We start from the raw sequence: 21,906 nt of genomic DNA, 5'->3' as shown, positions 1-21,906 counted from the left end.
ATCACGGGGACCCGCCGTGCTGCGGGGTGCTGGGCTGCGGGCCGAGTGTTTGTCTCCCCTCACCGGGAGCTCTTCCTGGGTCTCCCGCCCAGCTGTGGAGGCCTTTGCTTCCGCGGGCCACGCACTGCAGCCCCTGCTGCCCCCGTGTGGCCGAGGGACGCAGGACAGAGCCAGGATTCTGTCCCAGCTCCTGCTGTACCGTGGCGCCAGCCCCAGGACCTCGCTCGGAAGCCGCTGAGGACACGGCTCTGCCCCGTGACCCTGCAGGGCCCGGGAAGAAACCTGGCAGGTGGACGTGGCTGGCTCAGGGCCGGGCCGACCCCAGGACAGGGCCCAGGTGGGAACAGCACCGGGAGCACACGGCCCAGGGCCCAGCAGAGCCCGATGAAGCTCCCGTGGGCCCGGATGGAAACGCACGCTGTGTTCCCGCATTCGCAGTCGGATCCTGGAGCTTGGGAAAGTGCAAAACGCGGCCACGCGGGGTCACGATGGCGGTGAGGAGGGACGGGGGGTCTTCCTGGCGCCACGGTTTTAAAGCCGGCGCAGGAGCGAGCCACGCGCAGAAGGTTCCCAGGGCGGCACCGCTGCCTGTGCGGGAGGTGGGTGCGCGCGCCGTGCTCACAGCTGGGCCCAGACCGCGGCGGTTTCTTGGTGACGGCTGCGTGAGGGTCTGGGATCCGCGTGGAGGCTGAGGTAGTGACACTGGGAAGCCACGCATCCCTGATTCCCCGCGGGACCCCGGTTCCCACACGCGGACCCGAGCAAGCGTGCGGAGGTGCGGGCGCTCCCTGCTCTGAGGGCTCCGTCCCCAGCCCCCAGGGGCTCTGATGGCTTCAGAATGAGGACCCTGGCACCCCAGGAAGGGCTGGTTCCTTTATTCCCTGTCACCTGCCGGGCTTGCTGAGAAGGCCGAAACTGACCAGCAGGAGGCCCCGTGCAGAGCCAGACCACGGGGCCATGCAGGCTCCCTCTCCCGCGCCTGCAGGGCCTGCCGGTCCACCCCCGGCTGCCCGCAGCCGAGAGCTCACAGGTCCTAAAGGGGCCGGGCATGGGCTGGGAAGAGCCTCAGGTGGCAGCCACGCCACCCACAATGCACTGGGCCCTGGGCTCGGTCAGGGTGGGGGAGGGGCCCGCAGCCCCCACAGAAGGGTGGAGAGGGGGGTCAGACTCCAGCACGGTTTAATGAAAAGGCAGGACGTGAGCTCAGCTGCAGGTGTGCGGGGCGGGGGATGGAGAGTCGGCCCCTCACTCTCTCCCGCGGGCACCTCAGGCAAAGGCGGCCGGATTAGCTGTGTGCCTGCACAAAATGAAGAAAGACACCAATTGTTTTCCTGGACTGAGAGACGCAGGAGTGGGCCTCTCCCTGCACTCCCGGGAGGCTCCTGCAAACCCCGGAAGCCGCTGACCAGCACGGGCGGGTCTCCACCGCCCGGCGTGGAGGCCAGGGCAGCAGCTGCAGGCACGGGTGTGGCACTGGCCGTGGCTTTGGGAGCCCAGCCTGGCCGTGGTGCTGATGCCCTCAAGTCTGGTTAGAGAGCGAGGTATGGGGGAGGGCCCGGGGGAGGGGTACGTTACCCTCATCTGCTGGTAGATCCAGTCTGTGAACGCCGTCACGTTGCCGTACACCCCGGGTCTGTTAACTTTGGCACAGCCAGACCCCCAGCTCGTGTCCCCGATCAGCCACCAGATGTCATTCTTCAGAGTGACCAGAGGCCCGCCGCTGTCGCCCTGGGGGACACACAGGTTACTCAAGCAGCGAGCCAGGGGCCGGGAGCGGTGGGCAGGGCTGGGGGTCTCAGGGTCCACCAGCAGGAGGTGCTGTGGTTTCAGGTCATCACAGCACCTGTTCTGGGTGGGAGGAAGCCGCCCCCGCCCTGGGGGTTGCTGATGCTGCTGCCCCCAAGGCGTCCCTCCCCGGGCTGTCCCTGCGCGGGCTCCTGGCACCCGACTTGACCCTGTAATTACCTGGCAGGAGTCGATGGTCCCCTGCAGGTAGCCGGCACAGATCATGGAGGGTGTGATCAGGTTATTGTAGACGTATTTACTGTTGCATTTCCAGGACTCGATCAGGGGCACCATGGCGGCGTTCAGCAGGTCCGACGTCTTCCCTGGAGGGGGATGTGTGTGTGTGTGTGTGGTGGGGTCCAGCTGTCCGCGCTGCCCACGGGCCCCACTCTGCCAGACCACAATGCCCCTGTGCACATGGCCGCTTCCCACTGTCCTGGCTCCTTCCCACAGCCCAGGATGACATGAAGCCCGGCTCTGGACCCGGTTATCCTGACAGCTACAGGGCCCGTGTGGAAGGCAGCCCACGTTCAGCTCACCCAGAACCCCCCTCATGTGCCCAACAGCCGGTTCTGTGGGATCAGCTTCCCCTCTTCCCAGCCCCTCCTCCCGGGACCACTCCCGGGGCACACGGAGCGCCTGGGCTCCCACCCTCCATCCCAGGGCTGCCCGCTCCTGGCTCCCGGAGGGGCTGCACCTGCTCTCTGCCTCTGCAGCTTCACCGCCCGTCTAGCTCCCGCCACCAGGGGCCCCTCCAAAACCAGGCTTCCCTGCTGCCTCGCTGGCACTGTCTGCATCCCCAGGGCCCGCACCCTGCTCTTCAGAAGTCCCCAGTTGGCCGCTGGTCTCTCTGTGACCCCAATCTGCCCCCAGACAGCCACAGGGCCCGTGAGGTTTGTGGGCCTCACCGGTCTGACCCTAACCTGGATGAGCCCCCCACCTCCAACACTTAATGTCCTCCGTCATGGCTGACGGTGGCACCCGTTCCCCGAAAGCTGAGATGCCAGCACGCCCCCACCCCCGACAGCAGTCCCCGTCACTGGGCCTTTGCCTGCACCCTTGCTTTGGAAGGTTCCAGAAGAAGGCCGTAAGGAGTTTGTAACAGGAGCCTTGGTAGCGCTGAGGCCTCCAACCCTCCACAAAAAGGACCCCTCACTTGGAGAGCGTTGTCTGAGAAGGGTGCAGATCCCAGCTCAAGGGACTGAGCACCCCAGCCAGGGGCCCCGCTCATCCGGGCAGGCCATCCCGGCCATAAGCCCGTGCTCCCCATGTCTGTGGCCACCCCGCCATCTGCAGGGCCTGGTGGGCCTGCCAGGGCGGCTCTTGGTGACGAGACACGCCACTGTGGCCAGCATTCCTACCACGGCAGCTTCCACAAAGCCTGCGCTGATCTGATGGATGCCAGACAGGGCGGGCACGATTCTTCCCGGTCAGCAGACGGCAAGCCTGAGACCCGGAGTACAGCGCCAAGATTCCAACCCCGACCTCCCCCTGTGCTGTGCTCGGGGTGCCGGGGGTCTCACCCTTCTCGTAGGTAGCCCCCCACCCGGAAATCCAGCAGGGCTGCTCCGGCTCCAGCATCAGGCCTGGGTTGGGCAGACACACGGGGCGGACTCTGTCTGTTTGGGGAAGAGGAGAGGCGGTGAGCCAGTCGGCGGTCCCTGACGTCCCAGGCCACTGTGTCCACCCGGCTCGCCCCTGCCGCGGCCTCCTGGGAACCCGAATTTCACGACACCCCAAACTCTCGCCCCTGCCAGGCCCTCCTTCCAACAGCCAAGATGGCCCCTCCGGAAGCGGTGCTCCTTGTAACGGGGGTTCGGAGCCCACTCTGCTTCCAGAGACCCACAGAGACCGCGTTCAGGAAACACACACGGCCGAGGGCACCAGGCTTGCGCCCCGCGAGGACCCCACGCTGGCGGGCATAGCAGGTGCTTCCCACCTGAAGACAAATGCCACGGGGGCGGGGGGGGCTCATTCTCTAGGTGAGGCTGGAACATTCCAGACCCGGGGGTGGACTCCAGTGAGGGCCAGATCAGAAAGCAGCAGACCACAGGCTCAGCTGGAGAGCAGTTCCCGTTGTCACCGCTGGGGGGCTCTGCTGCCAGGCCGTGGGCAGGGCCGGGGTGCTGCAGAATGTTCCGGATGCAAGGGCAGGCCTCACCCGGGAGGAGCACCCAGTGTGTACTACTCACCCCCCTCCGGACGTGGCCACGTGCGGATGGGCTCACCCCAGCGTGGGACAGCCGTGGCCCTGGGCCGCCCCCTCTGTCCCATCAGCACCTCCCTGGGGCTCGGCCACACGCACCATTGAACGTCAGGGGCGTCTGCAACTTGATGAGAGCGATGTCGTTGTTCTTGGTCTTGGAGTCGTAGTTGGGGTGAGAAATCACTTTCTCAGCTTGGTATCCGCTTGGGTAGAGCATGGAGAACTGGGACAGAATCCCGGCAAACGCCATCCAGTAGCGGGCGCTGTTCAGAGGCCTGCGGGGCAGAGCACGGGGGAGGGGGAGAGGGATGATGCGGGGGGGGGGCTGGTTCCGCCCCCTCCTCCCCTCAGCCCCACCACCGCCCACCACGCTGAGGACCCCGCCCTCCTGCTGGCTTCTATGCAGCCCTCGCCCCCCCCCCCCCCGCCAGGTTTTTACTCCTTTTCCGGCAGGATGTGTCTGTCCCTCTCATCCCCACACAGCCAGGGCATTTCCTGGCACACAGTAGGTGCTTAATAAATGTGTGCTTATGAACGGCCTCGGCGCCATGGACCAATCAGGGCGCCCCCTTTCAACCCTCTGAATCTGGGGGTGTGGCCTGAAGCCTCCGCCCCGCCCCAGCCCCGCCTCCCAGGTGCAGAGAGGCCCGGGCCAGCCAGGGTGGGCCTGGCTTAGGGCAAGACATCCAGCTGCTTCTCCCAAAACAAGGCACTCGTTACAGAAAACAGGAGTGGGACAGAATCTTCCACAGAAGCCGGCGGTGAGCTCTGGCCTCCCCCTGCCCCCTGCCCAGCTGCATGGCAGTGCAGGGGGAGGGGACCCCAGCCTTTCACTGGGGACCCCAGAAAACCTCCCCTGAGACCACAGAGGGCAGGGGCTTGTGAGGACAGGTAGAACTGCAGAGGCAGCACCTGGAAGGTCACCTGGCCACGCCCTTGCCCCGCCCCCAGCCAGGCAGGAGGGATGGGCGTGGCAAGTGCGCCCGCCCTCCCCGGGGGCGTGGCCAGCAGGCGCCACCTCCACCCACCTTTTAGCCCCCAGGACACAGGAGCTTTGGAAGGTTGAGGACGCCACTCGGGCTCACCGGAGAGCCACGCCCCATGCCAGGAGCCGGCCCGCCCCGCCCCAGACCCGGGCTTACTCTTCCAGGCAGTGGGCGGCCGTCACGATCCACTGGGGGGTGATGATGGAGCCTCCGCACACGTGGATGCCCTGCACGTGCAGGCTCACCTGCCAGGGCCATTCTCCGGGGGCGGCGTGCGAGCCGCCCACGATCCTGCCCTGCCTGCCGGGCGAGGTCACGCCGCACTCTGAGGGCAGCAAGCACAAGGCCCGGTGCACGCGTGAGCGGAGGCGGGGCTCTCTGCACAGCGCCCGCCCCTCACCGCCCGCCCACGGCTCCCGGAATGCCCTGGCGCCCGCTGCCGCCCTCCCTCCTCTGTCTGGGGTCCGACTCAGGCAACTCATGAAGGTCGTCTCTCGGGTGAGGGGAGCCAAGGACGCTCTCCTGTCCCCCAGGCTTCGGGAAACACCCCTCCTGGGCGGCGGGCACTCCGCCAAGCCTTCCTGGGCACTCTGGGGCGCTATGGGGTCTCCCAACGCCCAGGAAGGGGTGAGAAAGCTCCGGGGCCCCCAGACCCCGAACAAGGAGCAAGAGGCAGGTGGGAGTGAGGGCAGGGATTGGCGGGCAGGAACGTCCTGGTGCAGCTCTGCCCAGTCCCCCAGGCAGGAAGAGAGGCTGCCCCGGCGAGGCTGGGGCCCGCGGCAGGGCATGGGTGGGCAGTTCTGAGAGCCCAGAGGCCCTGGGAGAGTGCACAGGGGGCCCGGGCAGGGGAGGAGCAGGACAGAGGCTGGGTGGGGGTGGGGGTCACTCCTGGGGAGCCTCGCGGGGGCTTCCGTGAGCGCAGCACACCCGCAAACCACCTGCCGCCTTCCCGGCTTCCTCCTGTCTGCTCTTACCGGCCCACCAGGTGGACACCAGGGCCGCGGGCCGGGCGGGCGCCCCAGGCACCCACAGCTACATGGACACCTTCTCAGTACCTAAGAAGCCTTGAGCCCAGCCTCGCGGGAAGTCACCGTGCCGGCTAGCTAGCGTCACCTCTTCACATGAGAGGCGGGGCGTCAGGACCGAGACCCCAGAGCAGGGGAAAGAACCCCCCGCCCCTGCTTCTACGTGGTTTGGAGGCTGAGAGCAACGTAAAGAGACCAGGGGACCAGGGTGCCCAGATCTGAGCCTCTGCCCAAGCCCCGGAGAGGAGCAGTCGGGGGAGTGGCCTCCAGGAGCTGTCCTGAGTCCAGGTGGCCGTGTCACAGGGCTGGGTCAGTGCCCCACGCCGACTGCCTCCGGCTCTGGGTGACACAAAGGACAAGGCCTTGGCCGTATCCTGGGCTGCCTCCTCCCAGGACGCTCTGGGACGGAGGGTTGCAGACGTCTAAGGCGCGTGGAACCCGGGGCCAGGGCCACTACCCACGGCCCAGTGCTGCCCTCCTCTCTCCCCGAGAGACACAGGCGAAGCTTGCCAGGGGCATCAGGGAGCACTTACCGATGCAGCGCAGGGACACCACAGCCTTGGAGGAGCAGGTGTCGCTAGGAAGAAGGGGACACCCTGGTCACCAGCAGGAAAGGACGTGCCAGTGTCCCCTCTCCCGCCACCCAAGACTGCACACGGGCTCGGAACCAGCGGTGGGGCCCCGGGCAAGCCATTCAGCCTCTCTGGGCTGTTTCCCCATCAGCCAAAGGAGACAGCGATGCAGGCTGAACCCCCTTAACCTAAAAATCCAAAATCTTGGAATTGCCCGAGTTGAAACGTTTTAGGTCGACAGCAGACGTGACGCAGTGGACACCTGGGAGCACTGGGAGAGGTGCCTTCCGCGCCCGTGGAGGAGGCGGACGCGAAACCTCAGTGCACTTCAGCTCGGCAGGAGCCCCTCCCCCAGCCCCAGGGGCTCCCCTCCAGCACCCGCAAACACCCCACATCTGACGCAGCTCTGGATCGGGGTTCTCAACCTGCAGCCCCAACTCAGAGCGGGGCGTGGGGGAAGCCGGCTGCCACGTCCCTTGTCGGCCTATGGAGACGCGTGATGAAGTTTGTGGAAAATGGAATTAAACACGAAGTTTGTTTCGGTGTAAAAAAATAGAAATCTGCACACAAGGAGGCTTCAGAGCCTTCACAGCAACTGTGAATTGTGAAAAACCCACGCGTGGATTTCAAAAATGAGAGAGAGAGAGGAAGAGAAGTCCATCCACTCCCCAAGTGGCTGCAACGGCCGGGGCTGGGCCAAGCCAAAGCCAGGAGCCTGCAGCTCCCTCTGGGTCTCCCGTGCGGGCGCAGGGGCCCGAGTATTTGGCCATCTTCCGCCGCTTTCCCAGGCGCATTGGCAGGGAGCTGGATCGGAAGCAGCGATCGGATGTGGGATGCCAGCCTCAGAAGTGGCAGCTTAGCCCACCGAGCCACAACGGGCCCCCTCGAAAATGTTTGAGAGCGGCCGGCGCCGCGGCTCACTAGGCTAATCCTCCTCCTTGCGGCGCCGGCACACCGCATTCTAGTCCCGGTCAGGGCGCCGGATTCTGTCCCGGTTGCCCCTCTTCCAGGCCAGCTCTCTGCTGTGGCCCGGGAGTGCAGTGGAGGATGGCCCAGGTGCTTGGGCCCTGCACCCCATGGGAGACCAGGAGAAGCACCTGGCTCCTGGCTTCAGATCGGTGCAGCGCGCTGGCTGTAGCGGCCATTTGGGGGGTGAACCAACAGAAGGAAGCCCTTTCTCTCTGTCTCTCTCTCTCACTGTGTAACTCTGCCTGTTAAAAAATAAATACATGAAGAAAAAAAGATAATGTTTTAAAGCAAAAAAACCATATTTTAATTCCATTTTTGCATGAACTTTTAAAGTCCCTTTGTGATCGCGAGAGTTAAAAATCAATGTTATAGTTCTGTCAAGAAGTTGCTCTAAACTTCTGGGAACATGTGACGTCTTGACACGTCTGCCACAGAAGCAGTCTGACCAATGAAGATGGCAGCGACTCATTTGGGGGCCAAACTCCCCAGGTCCCAGATGAAGAAGAAACCCCAGTGCCTTTGTTCCGCGGCTCATGACCCCGATGCACTGGGCAGGAGACGAGCAGCCCTTGGCGTCCAGACTGGCCCTGTACTGACCACTGGGGCTGTGCGTTCTGTTGACCACAACCCATCTCTCCCAGTGTCAGCACCAGACCAGGCCATGGTGTGACGGAGGCAGAGCAAGACCCAGGGCAGCCCACTCCCGAATCAGGTCTGCGCTCACAGAACCACAGCCTAATGTCCAGCCCTCCCGTCCCGCTGACCCCAGGGCTGGGCCGTCTGCACCCATCACAGCTTCAGCCTGGCTTCATTCCAAGCACTTTCTAGAAAAACAAAAAAGGCAGCCGATGCCAGGGTTACCCTGGCTTCCTGTTAGCATCCAGTCCTGAGCAAAGCCCTGTGTCCCGGGACGGCCCCCAAGTCGCCCACCACAAGTGCAGGTCGTAGACCAAGGCCTCCCTAACATGCTCACCAGGAGGGCCCTGGGGCCCCAGGATGACAGACAGGTGCATCCTGGCTGGGCTTGGGCCGGGGGCACTGACGACGCCCAGCCGACATGTCCTTGCCCAGAGGGGACATTTTCCAAGCGTCCTCAGCACCCCCAGGATCTGGGGTGCAGCAATTGTCCAGAGTGCGCCCCAAGACTCAGACATCAAAGCGCAAGTTGTGAAAGAGGAAAAGCAGCGCGCCCCTCCACTGCCCGCCCCCAGACAGAATCCGCGTCCCAGACAATGACCTTCTCCTCTTTCCTGCAAACCTGGCAGCCGCCTTGTGAGTTCCCAAGGCTCCTGCCAAGGACCGCGGCCTCCCTGCCCCTCCCCCTCGGCTCCCTGATTGTTCTTGGCTCCCGATTTCTTGTGTAACTGAGCAAGACAAAGAACCACTCAGCATTTTCAAAGCGCCCAGGCAGCTGTGTTTAGCTTCTCCTGGGGCGGGCAAACCACAGCCCCCCTGTTTGGAAGGTGCACCTGGCCGTGCACAGTATCCCTGTCTCTGTCCCCGCCTGGCCACCTTCCCAGGGACGGCAGGCTGCCGCAGAAGTCAGCCAGCAAGACCCCGCAGCCCGCGGCCACCAGGATTGCGGAGCTGTCGCCAGCCTCCCATGCAGAGCACAGGCAGAGCGTGATGCATTCACCCTCCCCTAGGGGGCGCCAGGTGAGCAGGGAGATGTGGGGCATCCACCTGAGGCTTCTGTACAAAGGACCCGTGTGTCCGTGACATCAAAAGCATTCAGGTAGCAGCGATGCTCTTGCAAGCATCCTTAACACGCAGCAGTCCACCCTCCTCCCCTACCAGCCAAACCAGCGCCGCCAACAGTCACGTGACCTGTGGCCTCCGGGGGACACGCCTGGGCAGCCCAGGGTCACGCAGCAGCTTCCAGGTACAGGAAACCTTTGCTGAACCCACCTTGCCCCTGACTCCCAGACCCCAGACCCTGCCCATCCATCGTGTGACGGCTGGGACAGAGGGGACCGACCATCCCAGCTGCCTGCATGGGTTCCTGGGGAGCCTGCTAAGTCCCAGCACTCCCAGGAAGAGCTGCTCAGCCCAGCAGGGGCCCTGGAAATTCTGGGTTGCTAGTGGGGTGCCCTGGTGCGGTGGGACCCTTTCTCGATGTCTGCAGAGAAAAAAATCTCCATTTTGCAGCGGCACCCAGCTCTGGTGGGGCTCATGGCAGAGGCTGCGCAGGAATTGGCAATCAACCTGTCTCCTCCCGAGGAACAAACCCAGAGCCGCTGCCAGCCGCCTGTCCCAGTTTGATTCTAATCTCCCCTAGTGTGACCCATCCGGACCCAGCACCGCAGCCCAGAGAACCGACGGGGACAGAGACGCCCGCGGGGCCCCCGCCGTCTCGGCTGGGTGTTTCCAGGGGCAGGTACCTGTGGTAGAGCTTTTGGTACAGGTCGTGGTTGCTGGCACTGAGGTTCAGTTTCATGAAGCTGGTAGCCCCGCTGTTGTCTGCTATTCCGGAGCTAGTATAAAAACTCCTGGAAAAGACCGGAAACTTCCGTAAGCTAAGGGCAGAGCGCCAGCAGTCACAGATCCTAGGCTACATCATTGCGCCTTTCTTGGGCGATGGCCGGGAGGAGAGGGAAAATCTTAGCATTTTGGAAAACAAAAGCACACGTTCAGTGCAGCCCAGGGCTCGACCGCCCTTCTAGTCTGGGTTAGGACAAAGACAAGGAGACGGCCAGGATGTCAGCACACACCCCCGCGCGCCAAATCCCGGCGGCCCCGAGTGTGCGTTTCTCCAGCTAAGGGGCGACTTCCGATCAAACAGAACTCCTCCTGCAAGCCGGCACACACCGGCGCACTTTGGAAAGTTGGTGGAAAAACAGAATGCAAAGATCAACTTATTTCGGTGCAAAACAGCCTTGGAATCCACGCACGGCTTCTCATAAGATGCATTTTCAAGGCAACTTTAAAAGACCCCAGAGAGCAGCCTGGTGGTGCACGGCCGTCACACGGGCCACGCCCATCGCTCGGTGTGCATGTGGTTGTACGGTGGAGCCCGATGCGACTCTGGCGTTCAGCGACAGGGCTCCGTGGGGTGATCAGGCTAAGTCGTCGATTGAGTCCTGGTGGTTTTATTAAACGAGAAAGAGGCCAGAACATGTACACGTGTGCTCCCTGTCTGACACCACGGCCACTCTCCATGGCCTCGACACCCTTCCGGGAAAAAGACCATCACCAGACGCGGGCTCGTGACCTTGGGCCGGCGGAACTTTGTTAATGGCAACAGAAAAGGAGCCGGGCGCTGGCCAGCAGTCACCAGCAAGCAGTGTCTTTGTAAATCTGATAAAGCCGTCCCTCCTCCCCGCTGGGCTCGGAGGTCTTCAGGGGCTCCCACACACAGCGGAAGCTGCACCTGCTGACGTCAGCCCAGCCCTCCCTCCTCTCCTGCGGCTGCCCCGGCTGGGAAGCCCTGGGCCTGACCTCGGACCTGGTGACCATGACCCTGGGCCTTCCACAGAGGCCGTGAAGCTGCGGGGCTGGCTGGCGGCCTGGGGGTGTGTGGGGGGGCGGGCTCCTTAGGTGCTGGGGGAGAGAGCGGGGCAGGGCTCTGAGGGACAAGTGCTGGCTGCTGGTTGGGGGGTGAGCTTCCAAGTGCCGGGGCTTCCAGGGGAGACGGGAGCACCCCGGGGCCGTGGGGCCGTACTCACTGGTAGCCCATGTCCTTGCACGCCGCCCGCCCGTAGCTCTCGTTCCAGTCGTCTTGGCACACGGGGTGCCAGGACTTCCTCTGCGAGGAATACACCTGGAGGATGAAGTTTGGTCCGTAGAGGCGAACTGCAGGGAAGAGACACGCGTGTGAGCGGCACGCAGGTGTCCCCGACCCTGGGGACACCACGGCTCGGGAGGCAGCTCCTCTCCAGGAACCAGCACACGCGAGGGGGCCGGGAAGTATCCTTCCGGGGCTAAGATGTGTGCTTTGTGCAAAAGGCTTGAAAACAGGGATTCCAAAAAAGGCCCACGCGGCACGGCCCACGGGAGGGAACAGCCCAGCGCCCACCAGAGAGGAACGAACCAGGATTCGTCACTCGCAGCACGGTGACGAACCCCGAATACAGCGCTGAGTGACAGCAGCGACCCCGCCGGTGGGACCCGTCCACGGCGGGACTTGGGCAGGCAGAGGGGAGCGGCGGGTGCTCAGGACCGGGTTGGGGAGGGAGGTGGTCGCTCAAGGGGATGACACAAGTGTGTTCTAAACTGGATATGGTGACGGCCCCACCTAGCAAAGCACACAAACCCCACTGAATTGCTACTGTCAAAGGATATGTGTTCCGGCTTGGGAATCACACTCAATAAGGATGTCTCCACACTTCCCATCCAGCTCTGCTGTGGCCTGGGAAAGCAGTGGACGATGGCCCAAGTGCTTGGGACCCTGCACCCACGTGGGAGACCTGGAAGAAGCTCCTGGCTCCTGGTTTCAGATCGGCACAGCTCCGGGCATTGCAGCCAACTGGGGAGTGAACCAGCAGATCGAAGACCTCTCTCTCTCTCTCTCCTCTCTCTCTCTCTCTGCCTCTCCTTCTTTCTCTGTGTAACTCGGACTTTCAAATAAATAAATAGCTCTTTAAAAAAAACTAGATAAGATAAAGGTTTTTTTTTTTTTTTTTTTTTTTTTGACAGGCAGAGTGGACAGTGAGAGAGAGAGACAGAGAGAAAGGTCTTCCTTTTGCCGTTGGTTCACCCTCCAATGGCTGCCGCGGCTGGCGCGCTGCGGCCGGCGCACCGCGCTGATCCGATGGCAGGAGCCAGGAGCCAGGTGCTTCTCCTGGTCTCCCATGGGGTGCAGGGCCCAAGCACTTGGGCCATCCTCCACTGCACTCCTGGGCCACAGCAGAGAGCTGGCCTGGAAGAGGGGCAACCGGGACAGAATCCGGCGCCCCAACCGGGACTAGAACCTGGTGTGCCGGCACCGCTAGGCGGAGGATTAGCCTGTTGAGCATGTAACGCTGTGATATGTATATGGTATTTGTGTGTGTGATGTGCAGTCTGTGTGTGTGGTGTGATGGACTGTGGTCTGTGTATATACTGTGTGACATGTAGGATGTGGTTTGGTACGCGGTGTTTGCGTGTGGGCTGTGTGTGTGTGTATGTGGCATGTGTTTGCTGTGCAGTATGTATGTGGTGGGTGGGTGGTGTGCAGTGAACGTGTGTGATATGTGTGTATGATGTCCAGTGCATGTGAGGTGTGTGATACATGCAGAACACATGTGTAACATGTGCATGTAACACCTGTGATACACGTGTGTGAGCAGAGGGTGAGATGAAATTTTTCATTTTTCACTGCATACCTTTTATATGCCCCGGATTTTGATCTATTATATATGAGATAATATATAACATACATGGTATATTATATTATATTATATACGATCTATTAACGCATAATATATAATATGTAATTTAATTAACATATAATCATATAGTATGCAGTAGTTAATACATGATTATATCATGTGTTGTCATGCAATTATATAGCATCTTATATAATTATAATATATTATAGTTATATAAATAGGCTTTATTATATGTAATATTATCTATTATATGTTGTATATTTTATATACTGCTATAATCATGTAATATAATTAACGATTAAACTCACACAAACAAGAGCGAGACTCCAGGCCACACAGGGCTGTGAAAACCCTGCTGCCTTTAGGCTCCTGGGACCTCAGCCAGGCTCTGCTCCTCCCTGGGAGCTCGGGCTCCGCTTAGGGAACCGGGGGGCGGAGCTCCAGTTAGGGAAGGGGGGGCGGAGCCAGAGCTCCAGTTAGGGAAGGGGGGGCGGAGCTCCAGTTAGGGAAGGGGGGCGGAGCTCCAGTTAGGGAAGGGGGGGCGGAGCCGGAGCAAGGCGCTGGGCTCTGAGCGGTGACTGAGCCGCGGGGAGCGGGAGGCAGCGGGGACGCGAACGCGGGGTCCCGTGCCCCTCACCGAGAAAGCACCAACCACGCGTCCCACCGGCAGCCGTGGGCTGGGGGTGAGGACGTTAGCTCCAAGGACGGCCGCGGGGGAAGGAAGATTCCTGGGAAGGGGAGCGCGCGTCTTCCCCACGCATCTCAGCTGCGGGGTCTGCGGTTTCCACAGAGACGCCAAGGTCAGGCGTGCACCTGCCGGGGGCAGGGAAGGCTGCCCCCTGGCGGCAGCTCTGAAGCCGCTACTTTGCAGAGTGTGAACGGGTCGGGCTGAGCCCACCGTCCTGGGACCAGGACCCGGCTGGGAAATAAGCCGACTCCTGGGGAAGAGGAAAGAAGTGACAGGCGCTCCCAGGAGGGGTGAGCCAGCTCCAGGCCAAGCGCAGAGCGCACGGCTCAACACGGCACGGGCAGCCAGCGGCCCCCACCCTACACCCAGAGCACAGGTGCCTGCGGGAGATCCGCTCGGTGCCAGGGTGGACGAGGGGAGCCCGGCTCCCAGGCGAGGAGCCCGGGGCTGGGAATTCTCAGTACAGTTCTCAGCCTCGGTGTCCCTTTGCCGTCACAGCCTCTTCACCGCCCTGGCAGCCGCCTTCAAAAATTAACAGCAGAACTAGAAATGCAATTAAAGCCACAATGAGGGGGGCTGCTGCCGGGGCGCAGCGGTTAAGCCGCCGCCTGTAACACTGACGGCTCACACAGGCACCAGTTTAAGTCCCGGCTGCTCCACTTCCATTCCAGCTCCCTGCTAACGCGCCTTGGAGGGAAGCAGATGACCGCCAACGTACTTGGGCCCCTGCAACCCACATGATGGGCGTCCCAGGCTCCTGGCTTCGGCCTGACCCAGCCCTGGCCATTGCAGCCATCTGGGGAGTGGACCAGTGGATGGACGGTATCTCTGTGTGTGTGTGTATCTCCTCTCTCTCTGTAACTCTGCCTTTCAAATAAATAAATAGTTGTGGGTTTTGTTTTGTTTTGTTTTGTTTTTTACAAAAACCCCACAACGAGGTATCACTAACACCTGTTAGATCGGCTGTTACAAAAACACAGTTAAGCACTGGCGGGAACCTGGAGAAAGGGCAGCCCTTGCACAGCGCTGGCGGGAACGGAACCAGCGCAGACGTTCTGGGGAGCAGCACGGAGACTCCTCTGAAAGCTACAAGTGGAGTACATGCGACCCAGGACCCAGCGCTGAACACACATCCGGAGGAGAGCACACTGGCCCCTCAGAGCCACCTGCACCCCAGGAGCTCCCCCCACGTGTCCCGACAGCCAAGACACGCCAGCCACATAAGCACCAGCAGGGTGAAGGCAAGCAGGTGGTAGCGGTGGGAGGGAACTCGGTCCCCAGAAGAAGGGACTCCCCTGGCTGAGCCTGGAGGACCTGAGGGGACTCGGAAGCAGCCAGAGAGGTGACACCGCATGACGTCACCCGGCCGTGGGAGCCCGGAGCGCCGAAGCCCCACGGCGGAGGTGGCGGCCGAGGGACACAACTGCTCATTAGGGGAACGAGTCCAGAGTGCGCGGTGCATCCGGGTGGCACCGCGCGTCTGCCAGTTGCTGAGAGAGGAGAGTTCCCGTGTTCTCGGCACACACAGCAAAGGGAGCAGGTAACGTCACGGAGACGTTAACCGGCTCGATTCCACGGCAAAGCGCCGCGCTGTACAACCAAGCACACGCGGAGTTCACCTGTCCGTTAAACTAAATAAGAGGAACTAATGGCAGCCAGTGGGAGCGCCCAGCTGTGACACAGGAGCCCCGCCCAGCCTCGTGTGTGTGACGCTGGGTCAGGGACACAACCCAGAGCCCACAGCCCGGTCTCCAGGCAGGGGGCCCAGGGCCTCGCCGCCCCATCATCCCCGCCCCGCACCCGGGGCCCAGCCGACTCACCGCAGCGGTTCTCGTCCTCTCCGTTGGGACAGTGTAGGACCCCGTCACACCACTGGGAGGTGCGGATGCAGATCCTCGAGGGGCCACACTCCATCCCTGAGCACCTGCCCTCCACTGGCAGAGGGGACAGGGAGGGAGATGCCCGTCAGCCTGAGGAGCCCAGGGGACCTGGTGGAGCCCACCCGGAGCTTCGGCACCTACTCCCGAGCCCACGATCAAGAGGGAACCAGTCTGCCTCTCTCTGACGGTGAGGGCAGCGCGTGTCTTCACCAGCATCGCCCATCATCAGAATGAGGGCTGGGGAGGTGACTCCCACGAGATCAAAGATGGACCCAAAGTCTCTGGGTTGGGTGGCACTCACTCCTCCTCTGCCACACAGGACGCTCAGGGCCAAGGACAAAAGGCCACAGCAGGTGTCGAGGGAGGGGGCCTGCCTGGCGCATACAGGTGTGCTCCCGGGCAGGGAGGGGCTGTGCTTACGAGACCCTAGCTGCTGGGGAGGGGCTGTCTGCTTCTCCCGGGGCGTGTCGGCACTGCAGCCCTCGGGGTCGCCACCTACAGGTCTGGAGGAAGCGTGCGTGCGTGTGCGTGCGTGTGCGTGCGTGCGTGTGTGTCCCAGCAAGATCAGGGAGGAGCTCCCACCACACCAGTGTTAGGTGAAAAGGAGGAAGAGGAGACGGCCTGGGTGTGGAAGGCAGCAGCTTGGGGGAGGCCTCTGCAGCTCACAAGGCAAGGGGGGGCCCCACCCAGGGGGGCCGGGGAGCCCGTGGCTGGGGGGCTGCCCGGCTCCCGCACTTACGGAAGTTCCAGAGGAGGCCGATGACCAGCCCGGCCCCGACGAGGACGGCGCCCAGGGCAAAGGTGATGCACAGCGCCTTCTTAGCCTCTGGGGAGAGAGGGGAGCACAGGGTCAGCTCGGGGCTGTGCGGAGCTCACACGCTCGCCTGCGACCCACCGTCCTCACCTCCAGGGGCATTGGGGCTCCGACACGAGACGCCCGGCCAAGCAGCAAAGCCCTGAAGGTGCCGAAGCACTTGCCCGCTCCAGCGTGGCCTCATGGCCCTCAGCGTGCCCAGACACAGACACCGGCCTGCGGCTGCGCAGAGCCGCCTCGGGCGAGGCCTCGTTCATCACCGAGCGACAAGGCTCCCGCGACCTGAGCCCTGCGCGCTCACCGACCACAAAGTCGGAAACTGCTTTTATTATTGTTTTTAAAGATGTATTTGAAAGTCAGAGTTACAGAGAGAGAGAGAGAGAGAGAGAGAGACGGAGGTCTTCCACCTGCTGGTTCACTCCCCAAATGCCTGCAATGGTCAGGGCTGGGCCAGGCCTAAGCCAAGAGCCTGGAACTCCATCCAGGTCTCCCACGTGGGTGCAGGGGCCCAAGCACTCGGGCCAGCCTCTGCTGCTTCCCCAGGTGCATTAGCAGGAAGCTGGGATGGGAAGTGGAACAGCCAGGACTCGAACCAGCTCTCATACGGGCTGCCAGCCTCACAAGCGGCAACTTAACCAGCTGTGCCAAAGCTGGAAAATCTGAATGGGAGCCGTTGCTGAGTAGGGGACTGGCTGTGAATCCTGCTAGGAAATCGTTAGCTCTTGCACTTTATTTATTTTTATTTTTTTTGACAGGCAGAGTTAGAGAGAGAGAGACAGAGAGAAAGGTCTTCCCTCCATTGGTTCACCCCCCAAATGGCTGCCACGGCCGGCGCACTGTGCCTATCTGAAGCCAGGAGCCAGGTGCTTCTCCTGGTCTCCCATGGGGTGCAGGGCCCAAGCACTTGGGCCATCCTCCACTGCATTCCCGGGCCACAGCAGAAAGCTGGACTGGAAGAGGGGCAGCCGGGACAGAATCCAGTGCCCTGACCGGGACTAGAACCCGGGGTGCCAGCACCGCAGGCAGAGGATTAGCCTAGTGAGCCGCGGTGCCGGCAGCTCTTGCACTTAAAATGTGACTTAATTTTGGGCATATCTGAGAGGCTCAGTCCTTCTGTCTCCACTAATCTTCAAGCTTCCTGGAGAACAAAAGCAGGAAGCGACAATCTGAGCCAACACACGGGGAAACCAGACTCTAAATCAATAAAAAAGGACGGGGACCGAGGCCAGCGATGGATTAACGTAAAACCGTGGCCGGGAGCGGAAAAGCACCTCCCGTGGTGGCCGCAGGTGTCAGTGACCCAGCGGTCAGGGAGCCCCCGGGGCTCCACAGGAAGCTGAGCGGCCCCCGGCCAGTCAGCAAAGGGACACTGTCACCAAGCTGCACTGGCCCACGGCCACGAGCCACACGTGGCTCTCGACACCTCCGTGAACCAAAGTTGGACAGAACTAAAAGAAGGCAATGTGATCTGTGCCGGCGCCGCAGCTCACTAGGCTAATCCTCTGCCTGTGGCGCCGGTACCCCGGGTTCTAGTCCTGGTCGGGGCGCTGGATTCTGTCCTGGTTGCCCCTCTTCCAGGCCAGCTCTCTGCTGTGGCCAGGGAGTACAGTGGAGGATGGCCCAAGTGCTTGGGCCCTGCACCCCATGGGAGACCAGGAGAAGCACCTGGCTCCTGGCTTCAGATCAGCACGGTGCGCCGGCCGCAGCGGCCATTGGAGGGTGAACCAACGGAAGGAAGGGAAGGAAGACCTTTCTCTCTGTCTCTTTCTCTCACTGTCCACTCTGCCTGTCAAATAAAAAAAAAAAAAAAAAAAGAAAAGAAAAGAAAAAGAAAGCAATGTGACCTGGCGAGCTCACAGCGACGTGGCTGGAGGCCGCCACCCTGGCTGGTCCTGGCGTGGGACACCCAATCCCCACTAAAACTTGCACTGGGCGGCGCCGGCACAGGCCCTTGGGTCCGAGGGCAGAGACAGGAGGCTCAAACAAACTCGGAGAAGGTCACCGATTTTCTTTGCTCAAAACACACGGACGCGGCACCGCTGGCCAGAGCGTGAGACGAACCTGCCTGGGGTCCGGAACGCAGCGCTGGATGCCACGGAGGCACCGCGGTCACACACCGGCCCCGAGACCCGGGCCAAGGAGGGACAGTGGCCCTCCACGCCCCCAGCAGTCGCCAGGCTCCAGAGCTCCTGGGAGCTTCCGTGGGAGCGAGCTGGGAGGAGAGGTGTGTGCTGGCTGGGGCGCCCTGGGCAGACCCTCAGAGCCACGCCTCCTACCTCTCCACCTTCCCAAGCTGTCCCAGGCTGAAGGTCGCCCGGGGACCCCAGCAACCCGTGGGGCCCATGGAAAAAAATTCCTAACGGCTTTGCCATGCCAAAGACACTTTCCTCTTGGGCGACTTCCCTGCGTGCCGTTTTACCTGTGCTAGAACCGCTTGGCCTAGTGCTGACGGCCCCGTCAGGACGCTGCATCCCATATCGGAGACGGCAGCTCCAGCTCCTGACGCCAGCTCCCTGCTAACGCTCACTGGGAGGCTCAGGCAGCCGCGTGCCCCTTACCCAGAGGGGAGACTTGGACGGAGCCCCAGCTCCAGGCGTTGGCTCCTCCGTCAGCGCAAGCATTTGGAGAGTGGACCAGCAGCTGGGAGCCCTCTGGCCACGTCTCTCTCTGTCTCTGCCTCTCACATTAAAAAATCGAAGTGTATGTGGAAAATGCAATTAAAACAAAAATTTTAAAAATGAACTTTATCAAAAGATAATAACTTGCCCGGTGAGTTCGCGGCTATTAAATTAGATCTCCTTGGCCTCCCATGCGGAGCGTGGGTGCAGCAGGAAGTCCCGTTTTACCTCGGTGGCCGGGCACCTCTGTGACGGTGCGTGCTCAGCACACCTCCCCGCCCCACCTGCACAGGCTGCCGTGCGGTTAAACCGGAACTCACTGCTCGTTCACTCCATCAGCCAATCAGGGCTCTGCTGACTCCACCTCACCCCTTCCAGCGTCAACCCTGGCGTCACAGACTGCGAGCCTAACATGCGCACGTGTGCTCCAGGTGTGTGCACGTGTGTGCTCGCATGTGCGTGGGCACTCTCCGGTGTATACACATATAGGCGTGCTCTCCTGTGTGCATACACATGTTGTTCTCATGTGTGTGCATACATTTGCATGTGTCCTCTCCTGTGTGTGCACATACTTCCATGTGTTCTCTGTGTACATGTGTGCTCTCCTTGTACACACGTGTGTTCTCATGTGTGCACATATTTGCATATGTGCTCTCCTGAGTGTACAGGTGTGTGCTCTCCTGTGTGTGCACATATGTGTGCTCTCCTGTGTGTACATGTGTGCTCTCCTGTGTGTACATGTGTGCTCTCATGTGTGCATATATGTTCTCATGTGTGTGCGCACATATTTGCATGTGTGCTCTCCTGTGTGTACACATATGTGATCTCCTGTGTGTACATGTGTGCTCTCATGTGTGCATATATGTGTTCTCATGTGTGTGCACATATTTGCATGTGTGCTCTCCTGTGTGTAATGTGTGTGCTCTCCTGTGTGTGCACATATGTGTGCTCTCCTGTGTGTGCACACATGTACAAAGAGTCCTTTAAAAAGTTCACCAAAAAATGGAAAGGGAGGATGTTTCTTTTGGTGTGACAATATTGGAATCCACGCATAATTTTTCATAATAAGCAAGCACTTTCCATGTACTTTTTGAAGACCCCTCCTAGCCACGGACTTCACGATCTTTCAGGCCAAAACAAACTTGTCCTTTGCTCCCACCTCCACAACTTTTTTGAGCGCCCTTGTCTTCCACACCAGTAACTCATGCTTGAAATCCACGCCAAGGAGAATCCAATGCCATTACCAAGTTACGTGCAGGTTTGCAATGCAAATCACACCCGGGAGCCCAGTCGCCCACTGGGAAGGGACATTTCCCCAGGGAGAGGACGACGGCCGGCGGTCAGGGCGGGGGCGGGGCCCACCCTGTGGGGGTGCTGACCCTTGGCTTATGGCCTCTGACCTCTCTCGGGCGCAGTCCCCACTTCCCTGACCGCCTTCTCCACCGTGAGGGACAAAGGCCAGGATCTCTGCACCCCGGTGCTTCCTGACATTTTGGCCGACGAGCCACGGCCGTGGGGGCATCCTGTGCGTGGCTGGGTGTTTAGCAGCATCCCCAGCTCCACCCAGGAGATGCCACCAGTGTCCCCCGCCCACTTACACAACGCGGCTGTCTCCAGACACTGCCAGTTGTCCCTGGGCTCACAGATCTGCACCTGCCCCGCTGCCACCAGACAGGCGCTGAGGCCAGCACAGGTGCTCGCCTGGGCAGAGGGGACGGGGGTGGGAGGGAAAGAGAGTGGATCCAGGGAGGCGGGCAGGGTGGCCACGAAGCAGGCCCAGGAGGGGCGCAAAGCGTGGAAGGAGAGCATGGGCTGGAAGGGCCACCCATGGCAGAGGGAGGGAGTCGCAGGGCGGACGCGCAGAGTGGCCGTGCCTGGGCGGCGAGACAGGGCTGCTGGTGGGAGCGGGCACGAGGGGAGGCATCCGGAGAGACGCCAGGCCAAGAGGGGGGCCCGAGGCTGCAGTGGTTCACAGAGGAAACCCAGCCCCACGGCCGCTCCCTGAACACGGGGCGGCTGGGCTCACCACGTGCTCAAGAGGAACCAGCCATCACGGAGAAGCAGGCAGCACGGAGACACCCACGGAGCACGCGCGCCACGGCACAGGCCAGAGGGCATGGAAGGCGAGGGTGTCCGGCCGGAGGAGGGACAGGCAGGCGAGGACAGGCGGCCCCCGCGGAAAACCCAGGAAGCCATCGTAAAGGGCGCTTACTTGGGGTGCAGCTTGTGCCCGACCCGGAGCGGGGCTGCCTGCGCACGGCGGGCGTGGCGGCCTGCGTCACGACCCTCGGGGTGTACTGTGGGACCGGGGACGGATAGTACTGCGCCGGATACACTGTGTAGACATGGGGAGCCACAGGGGGCTGGCGGGCGTAGAGGTTTTCTGGTTGGTAGCCATGGTTTTCGTAGTAGGGTCCGACACCCGGGGATAACCCCTACAAAGAGAAGACAGATCAGTGAGGCCCCGCCCCCACTGCACGCGCACCCGAGGAGGCACAGACAGGCACCGCCCCGCCGGCCTCCTGGGGTCCAGGTTCAGGTCGCTCGGCCGGGCTGCTGGCATCAAAACCAGCCAGAATTGTCAGCTGTCAGCATGCTTGCTTTCTTGCTGTTCATACAAGCGGCTGGCACTGGGGCTCGGCGAAAAGGAAAGACAGAGACAGGCTCTCTGCGCAGGTGCTGGGCCACTGTCCCGTACCAGGGAGCCTGGCTCCGCTCCTGACTCCGCTGCCTGCCGAGGCACACCCTGGAAGGCAGCAGGTGGGGCTCAAGCATGTGGGTCCCCGTCACCCATGTGAGAGACCGGGATGGAGGGCTGGGCTCCTGGCTTCAGCCCAGCCCAATTCCAGCTGTGTCGGTCATCTGGGACTCTCTCTCCCTCTCTCTATCTCTGGTTCTCTCTCTCTCTCTGTGTGTGTCTGGCTTTCTCTCTCTCTCTCTCTCTCTCTCTCTCCCCCTGGCTCTCTCTCTCACTCCCTCTGTCTGGCTCTCTCTCTGGCTCTCTCTCTCTTTCTGGCTCCTCTCTCTCTCTCTGTCTGGCTCTCTCTCTCTCTC

The 21,906-nt window shown here is 61.6% G+C and overlaps 1 protein-coding gene across 3 annotated transcripts in view; it reads right to left on the bottom strand.

Annotated features, from left to right (window-relative positions):
* Nucleotides 1–859: 859 nt before the first annotated feature.
* Nucleotides 860–21,906, bottom strand: part of TMPRSS2 (transmembrane serine protease 2) — a 33,449-nt gene continuing 12,402 nt past the window's right edge. For 2 of the 3 annotated variants that reach the window (XM_070071686.1, XM_070071687.1), the window contains exons 3-14: nucleotides 21,065–21,287; nucleotides 16,160–16,246; nucleotides 15,361–15,474; nucleotides 11,209–11,335; nucleotides 9,925–10,032; nucleotides 6,536–6,579; nucleotides 5,134–5,302; nucleotides 4,091–4,266; nucleotides 3,309–3,404; nucleotides 1,966–2,108; nucleotides 1,576–1,728; nucleotides 860–1,297 (exon numbers count right to left, since the gene is read on the bottom strand). In XM_070071686.1, coding sequence (XP_069927787.1) covers nucleotides 1,286–1,297; nucleotides 1,576–1,728; nucleotides 1,966–2,108; nucleotides 3,309–3,404; nucleotides 4,091–4,266; nucleotides 5,134–5,302; nucleotides 6,536–6,579; nucleotides 9,925–10,032; nucleotides 11,209–11,335; nucleotides 15,361–15,474; nucleotides 16,160–16,246; nucleotides 21,065–21,287 — 1,452 coding nt within the window. In that variant the 3' untranslated portion in view covers nucleotides 860–1,285. 3 annotated transcript variants of the gene reach the window in all.

Source organism: Oryctolagus cuniculus, chromosome 4 (assembly GCF_964237555.1).
Source record: "Oryctolagus cuniculus chromosome 4, mOryCun1.1, whole genome shotgun sequence".
NCBI classification, from domain to species: Eukaryota; Metazoa; Chordata; class Mammalia; order Lagomorpha; family Leporidae; genus Oryctolagus; species Oryctolagus cuniculus.
Note: the sequence above shows the minus strand (reverse complement) of the source record. Positions and strands in the feature narration are given on the sequence as shown.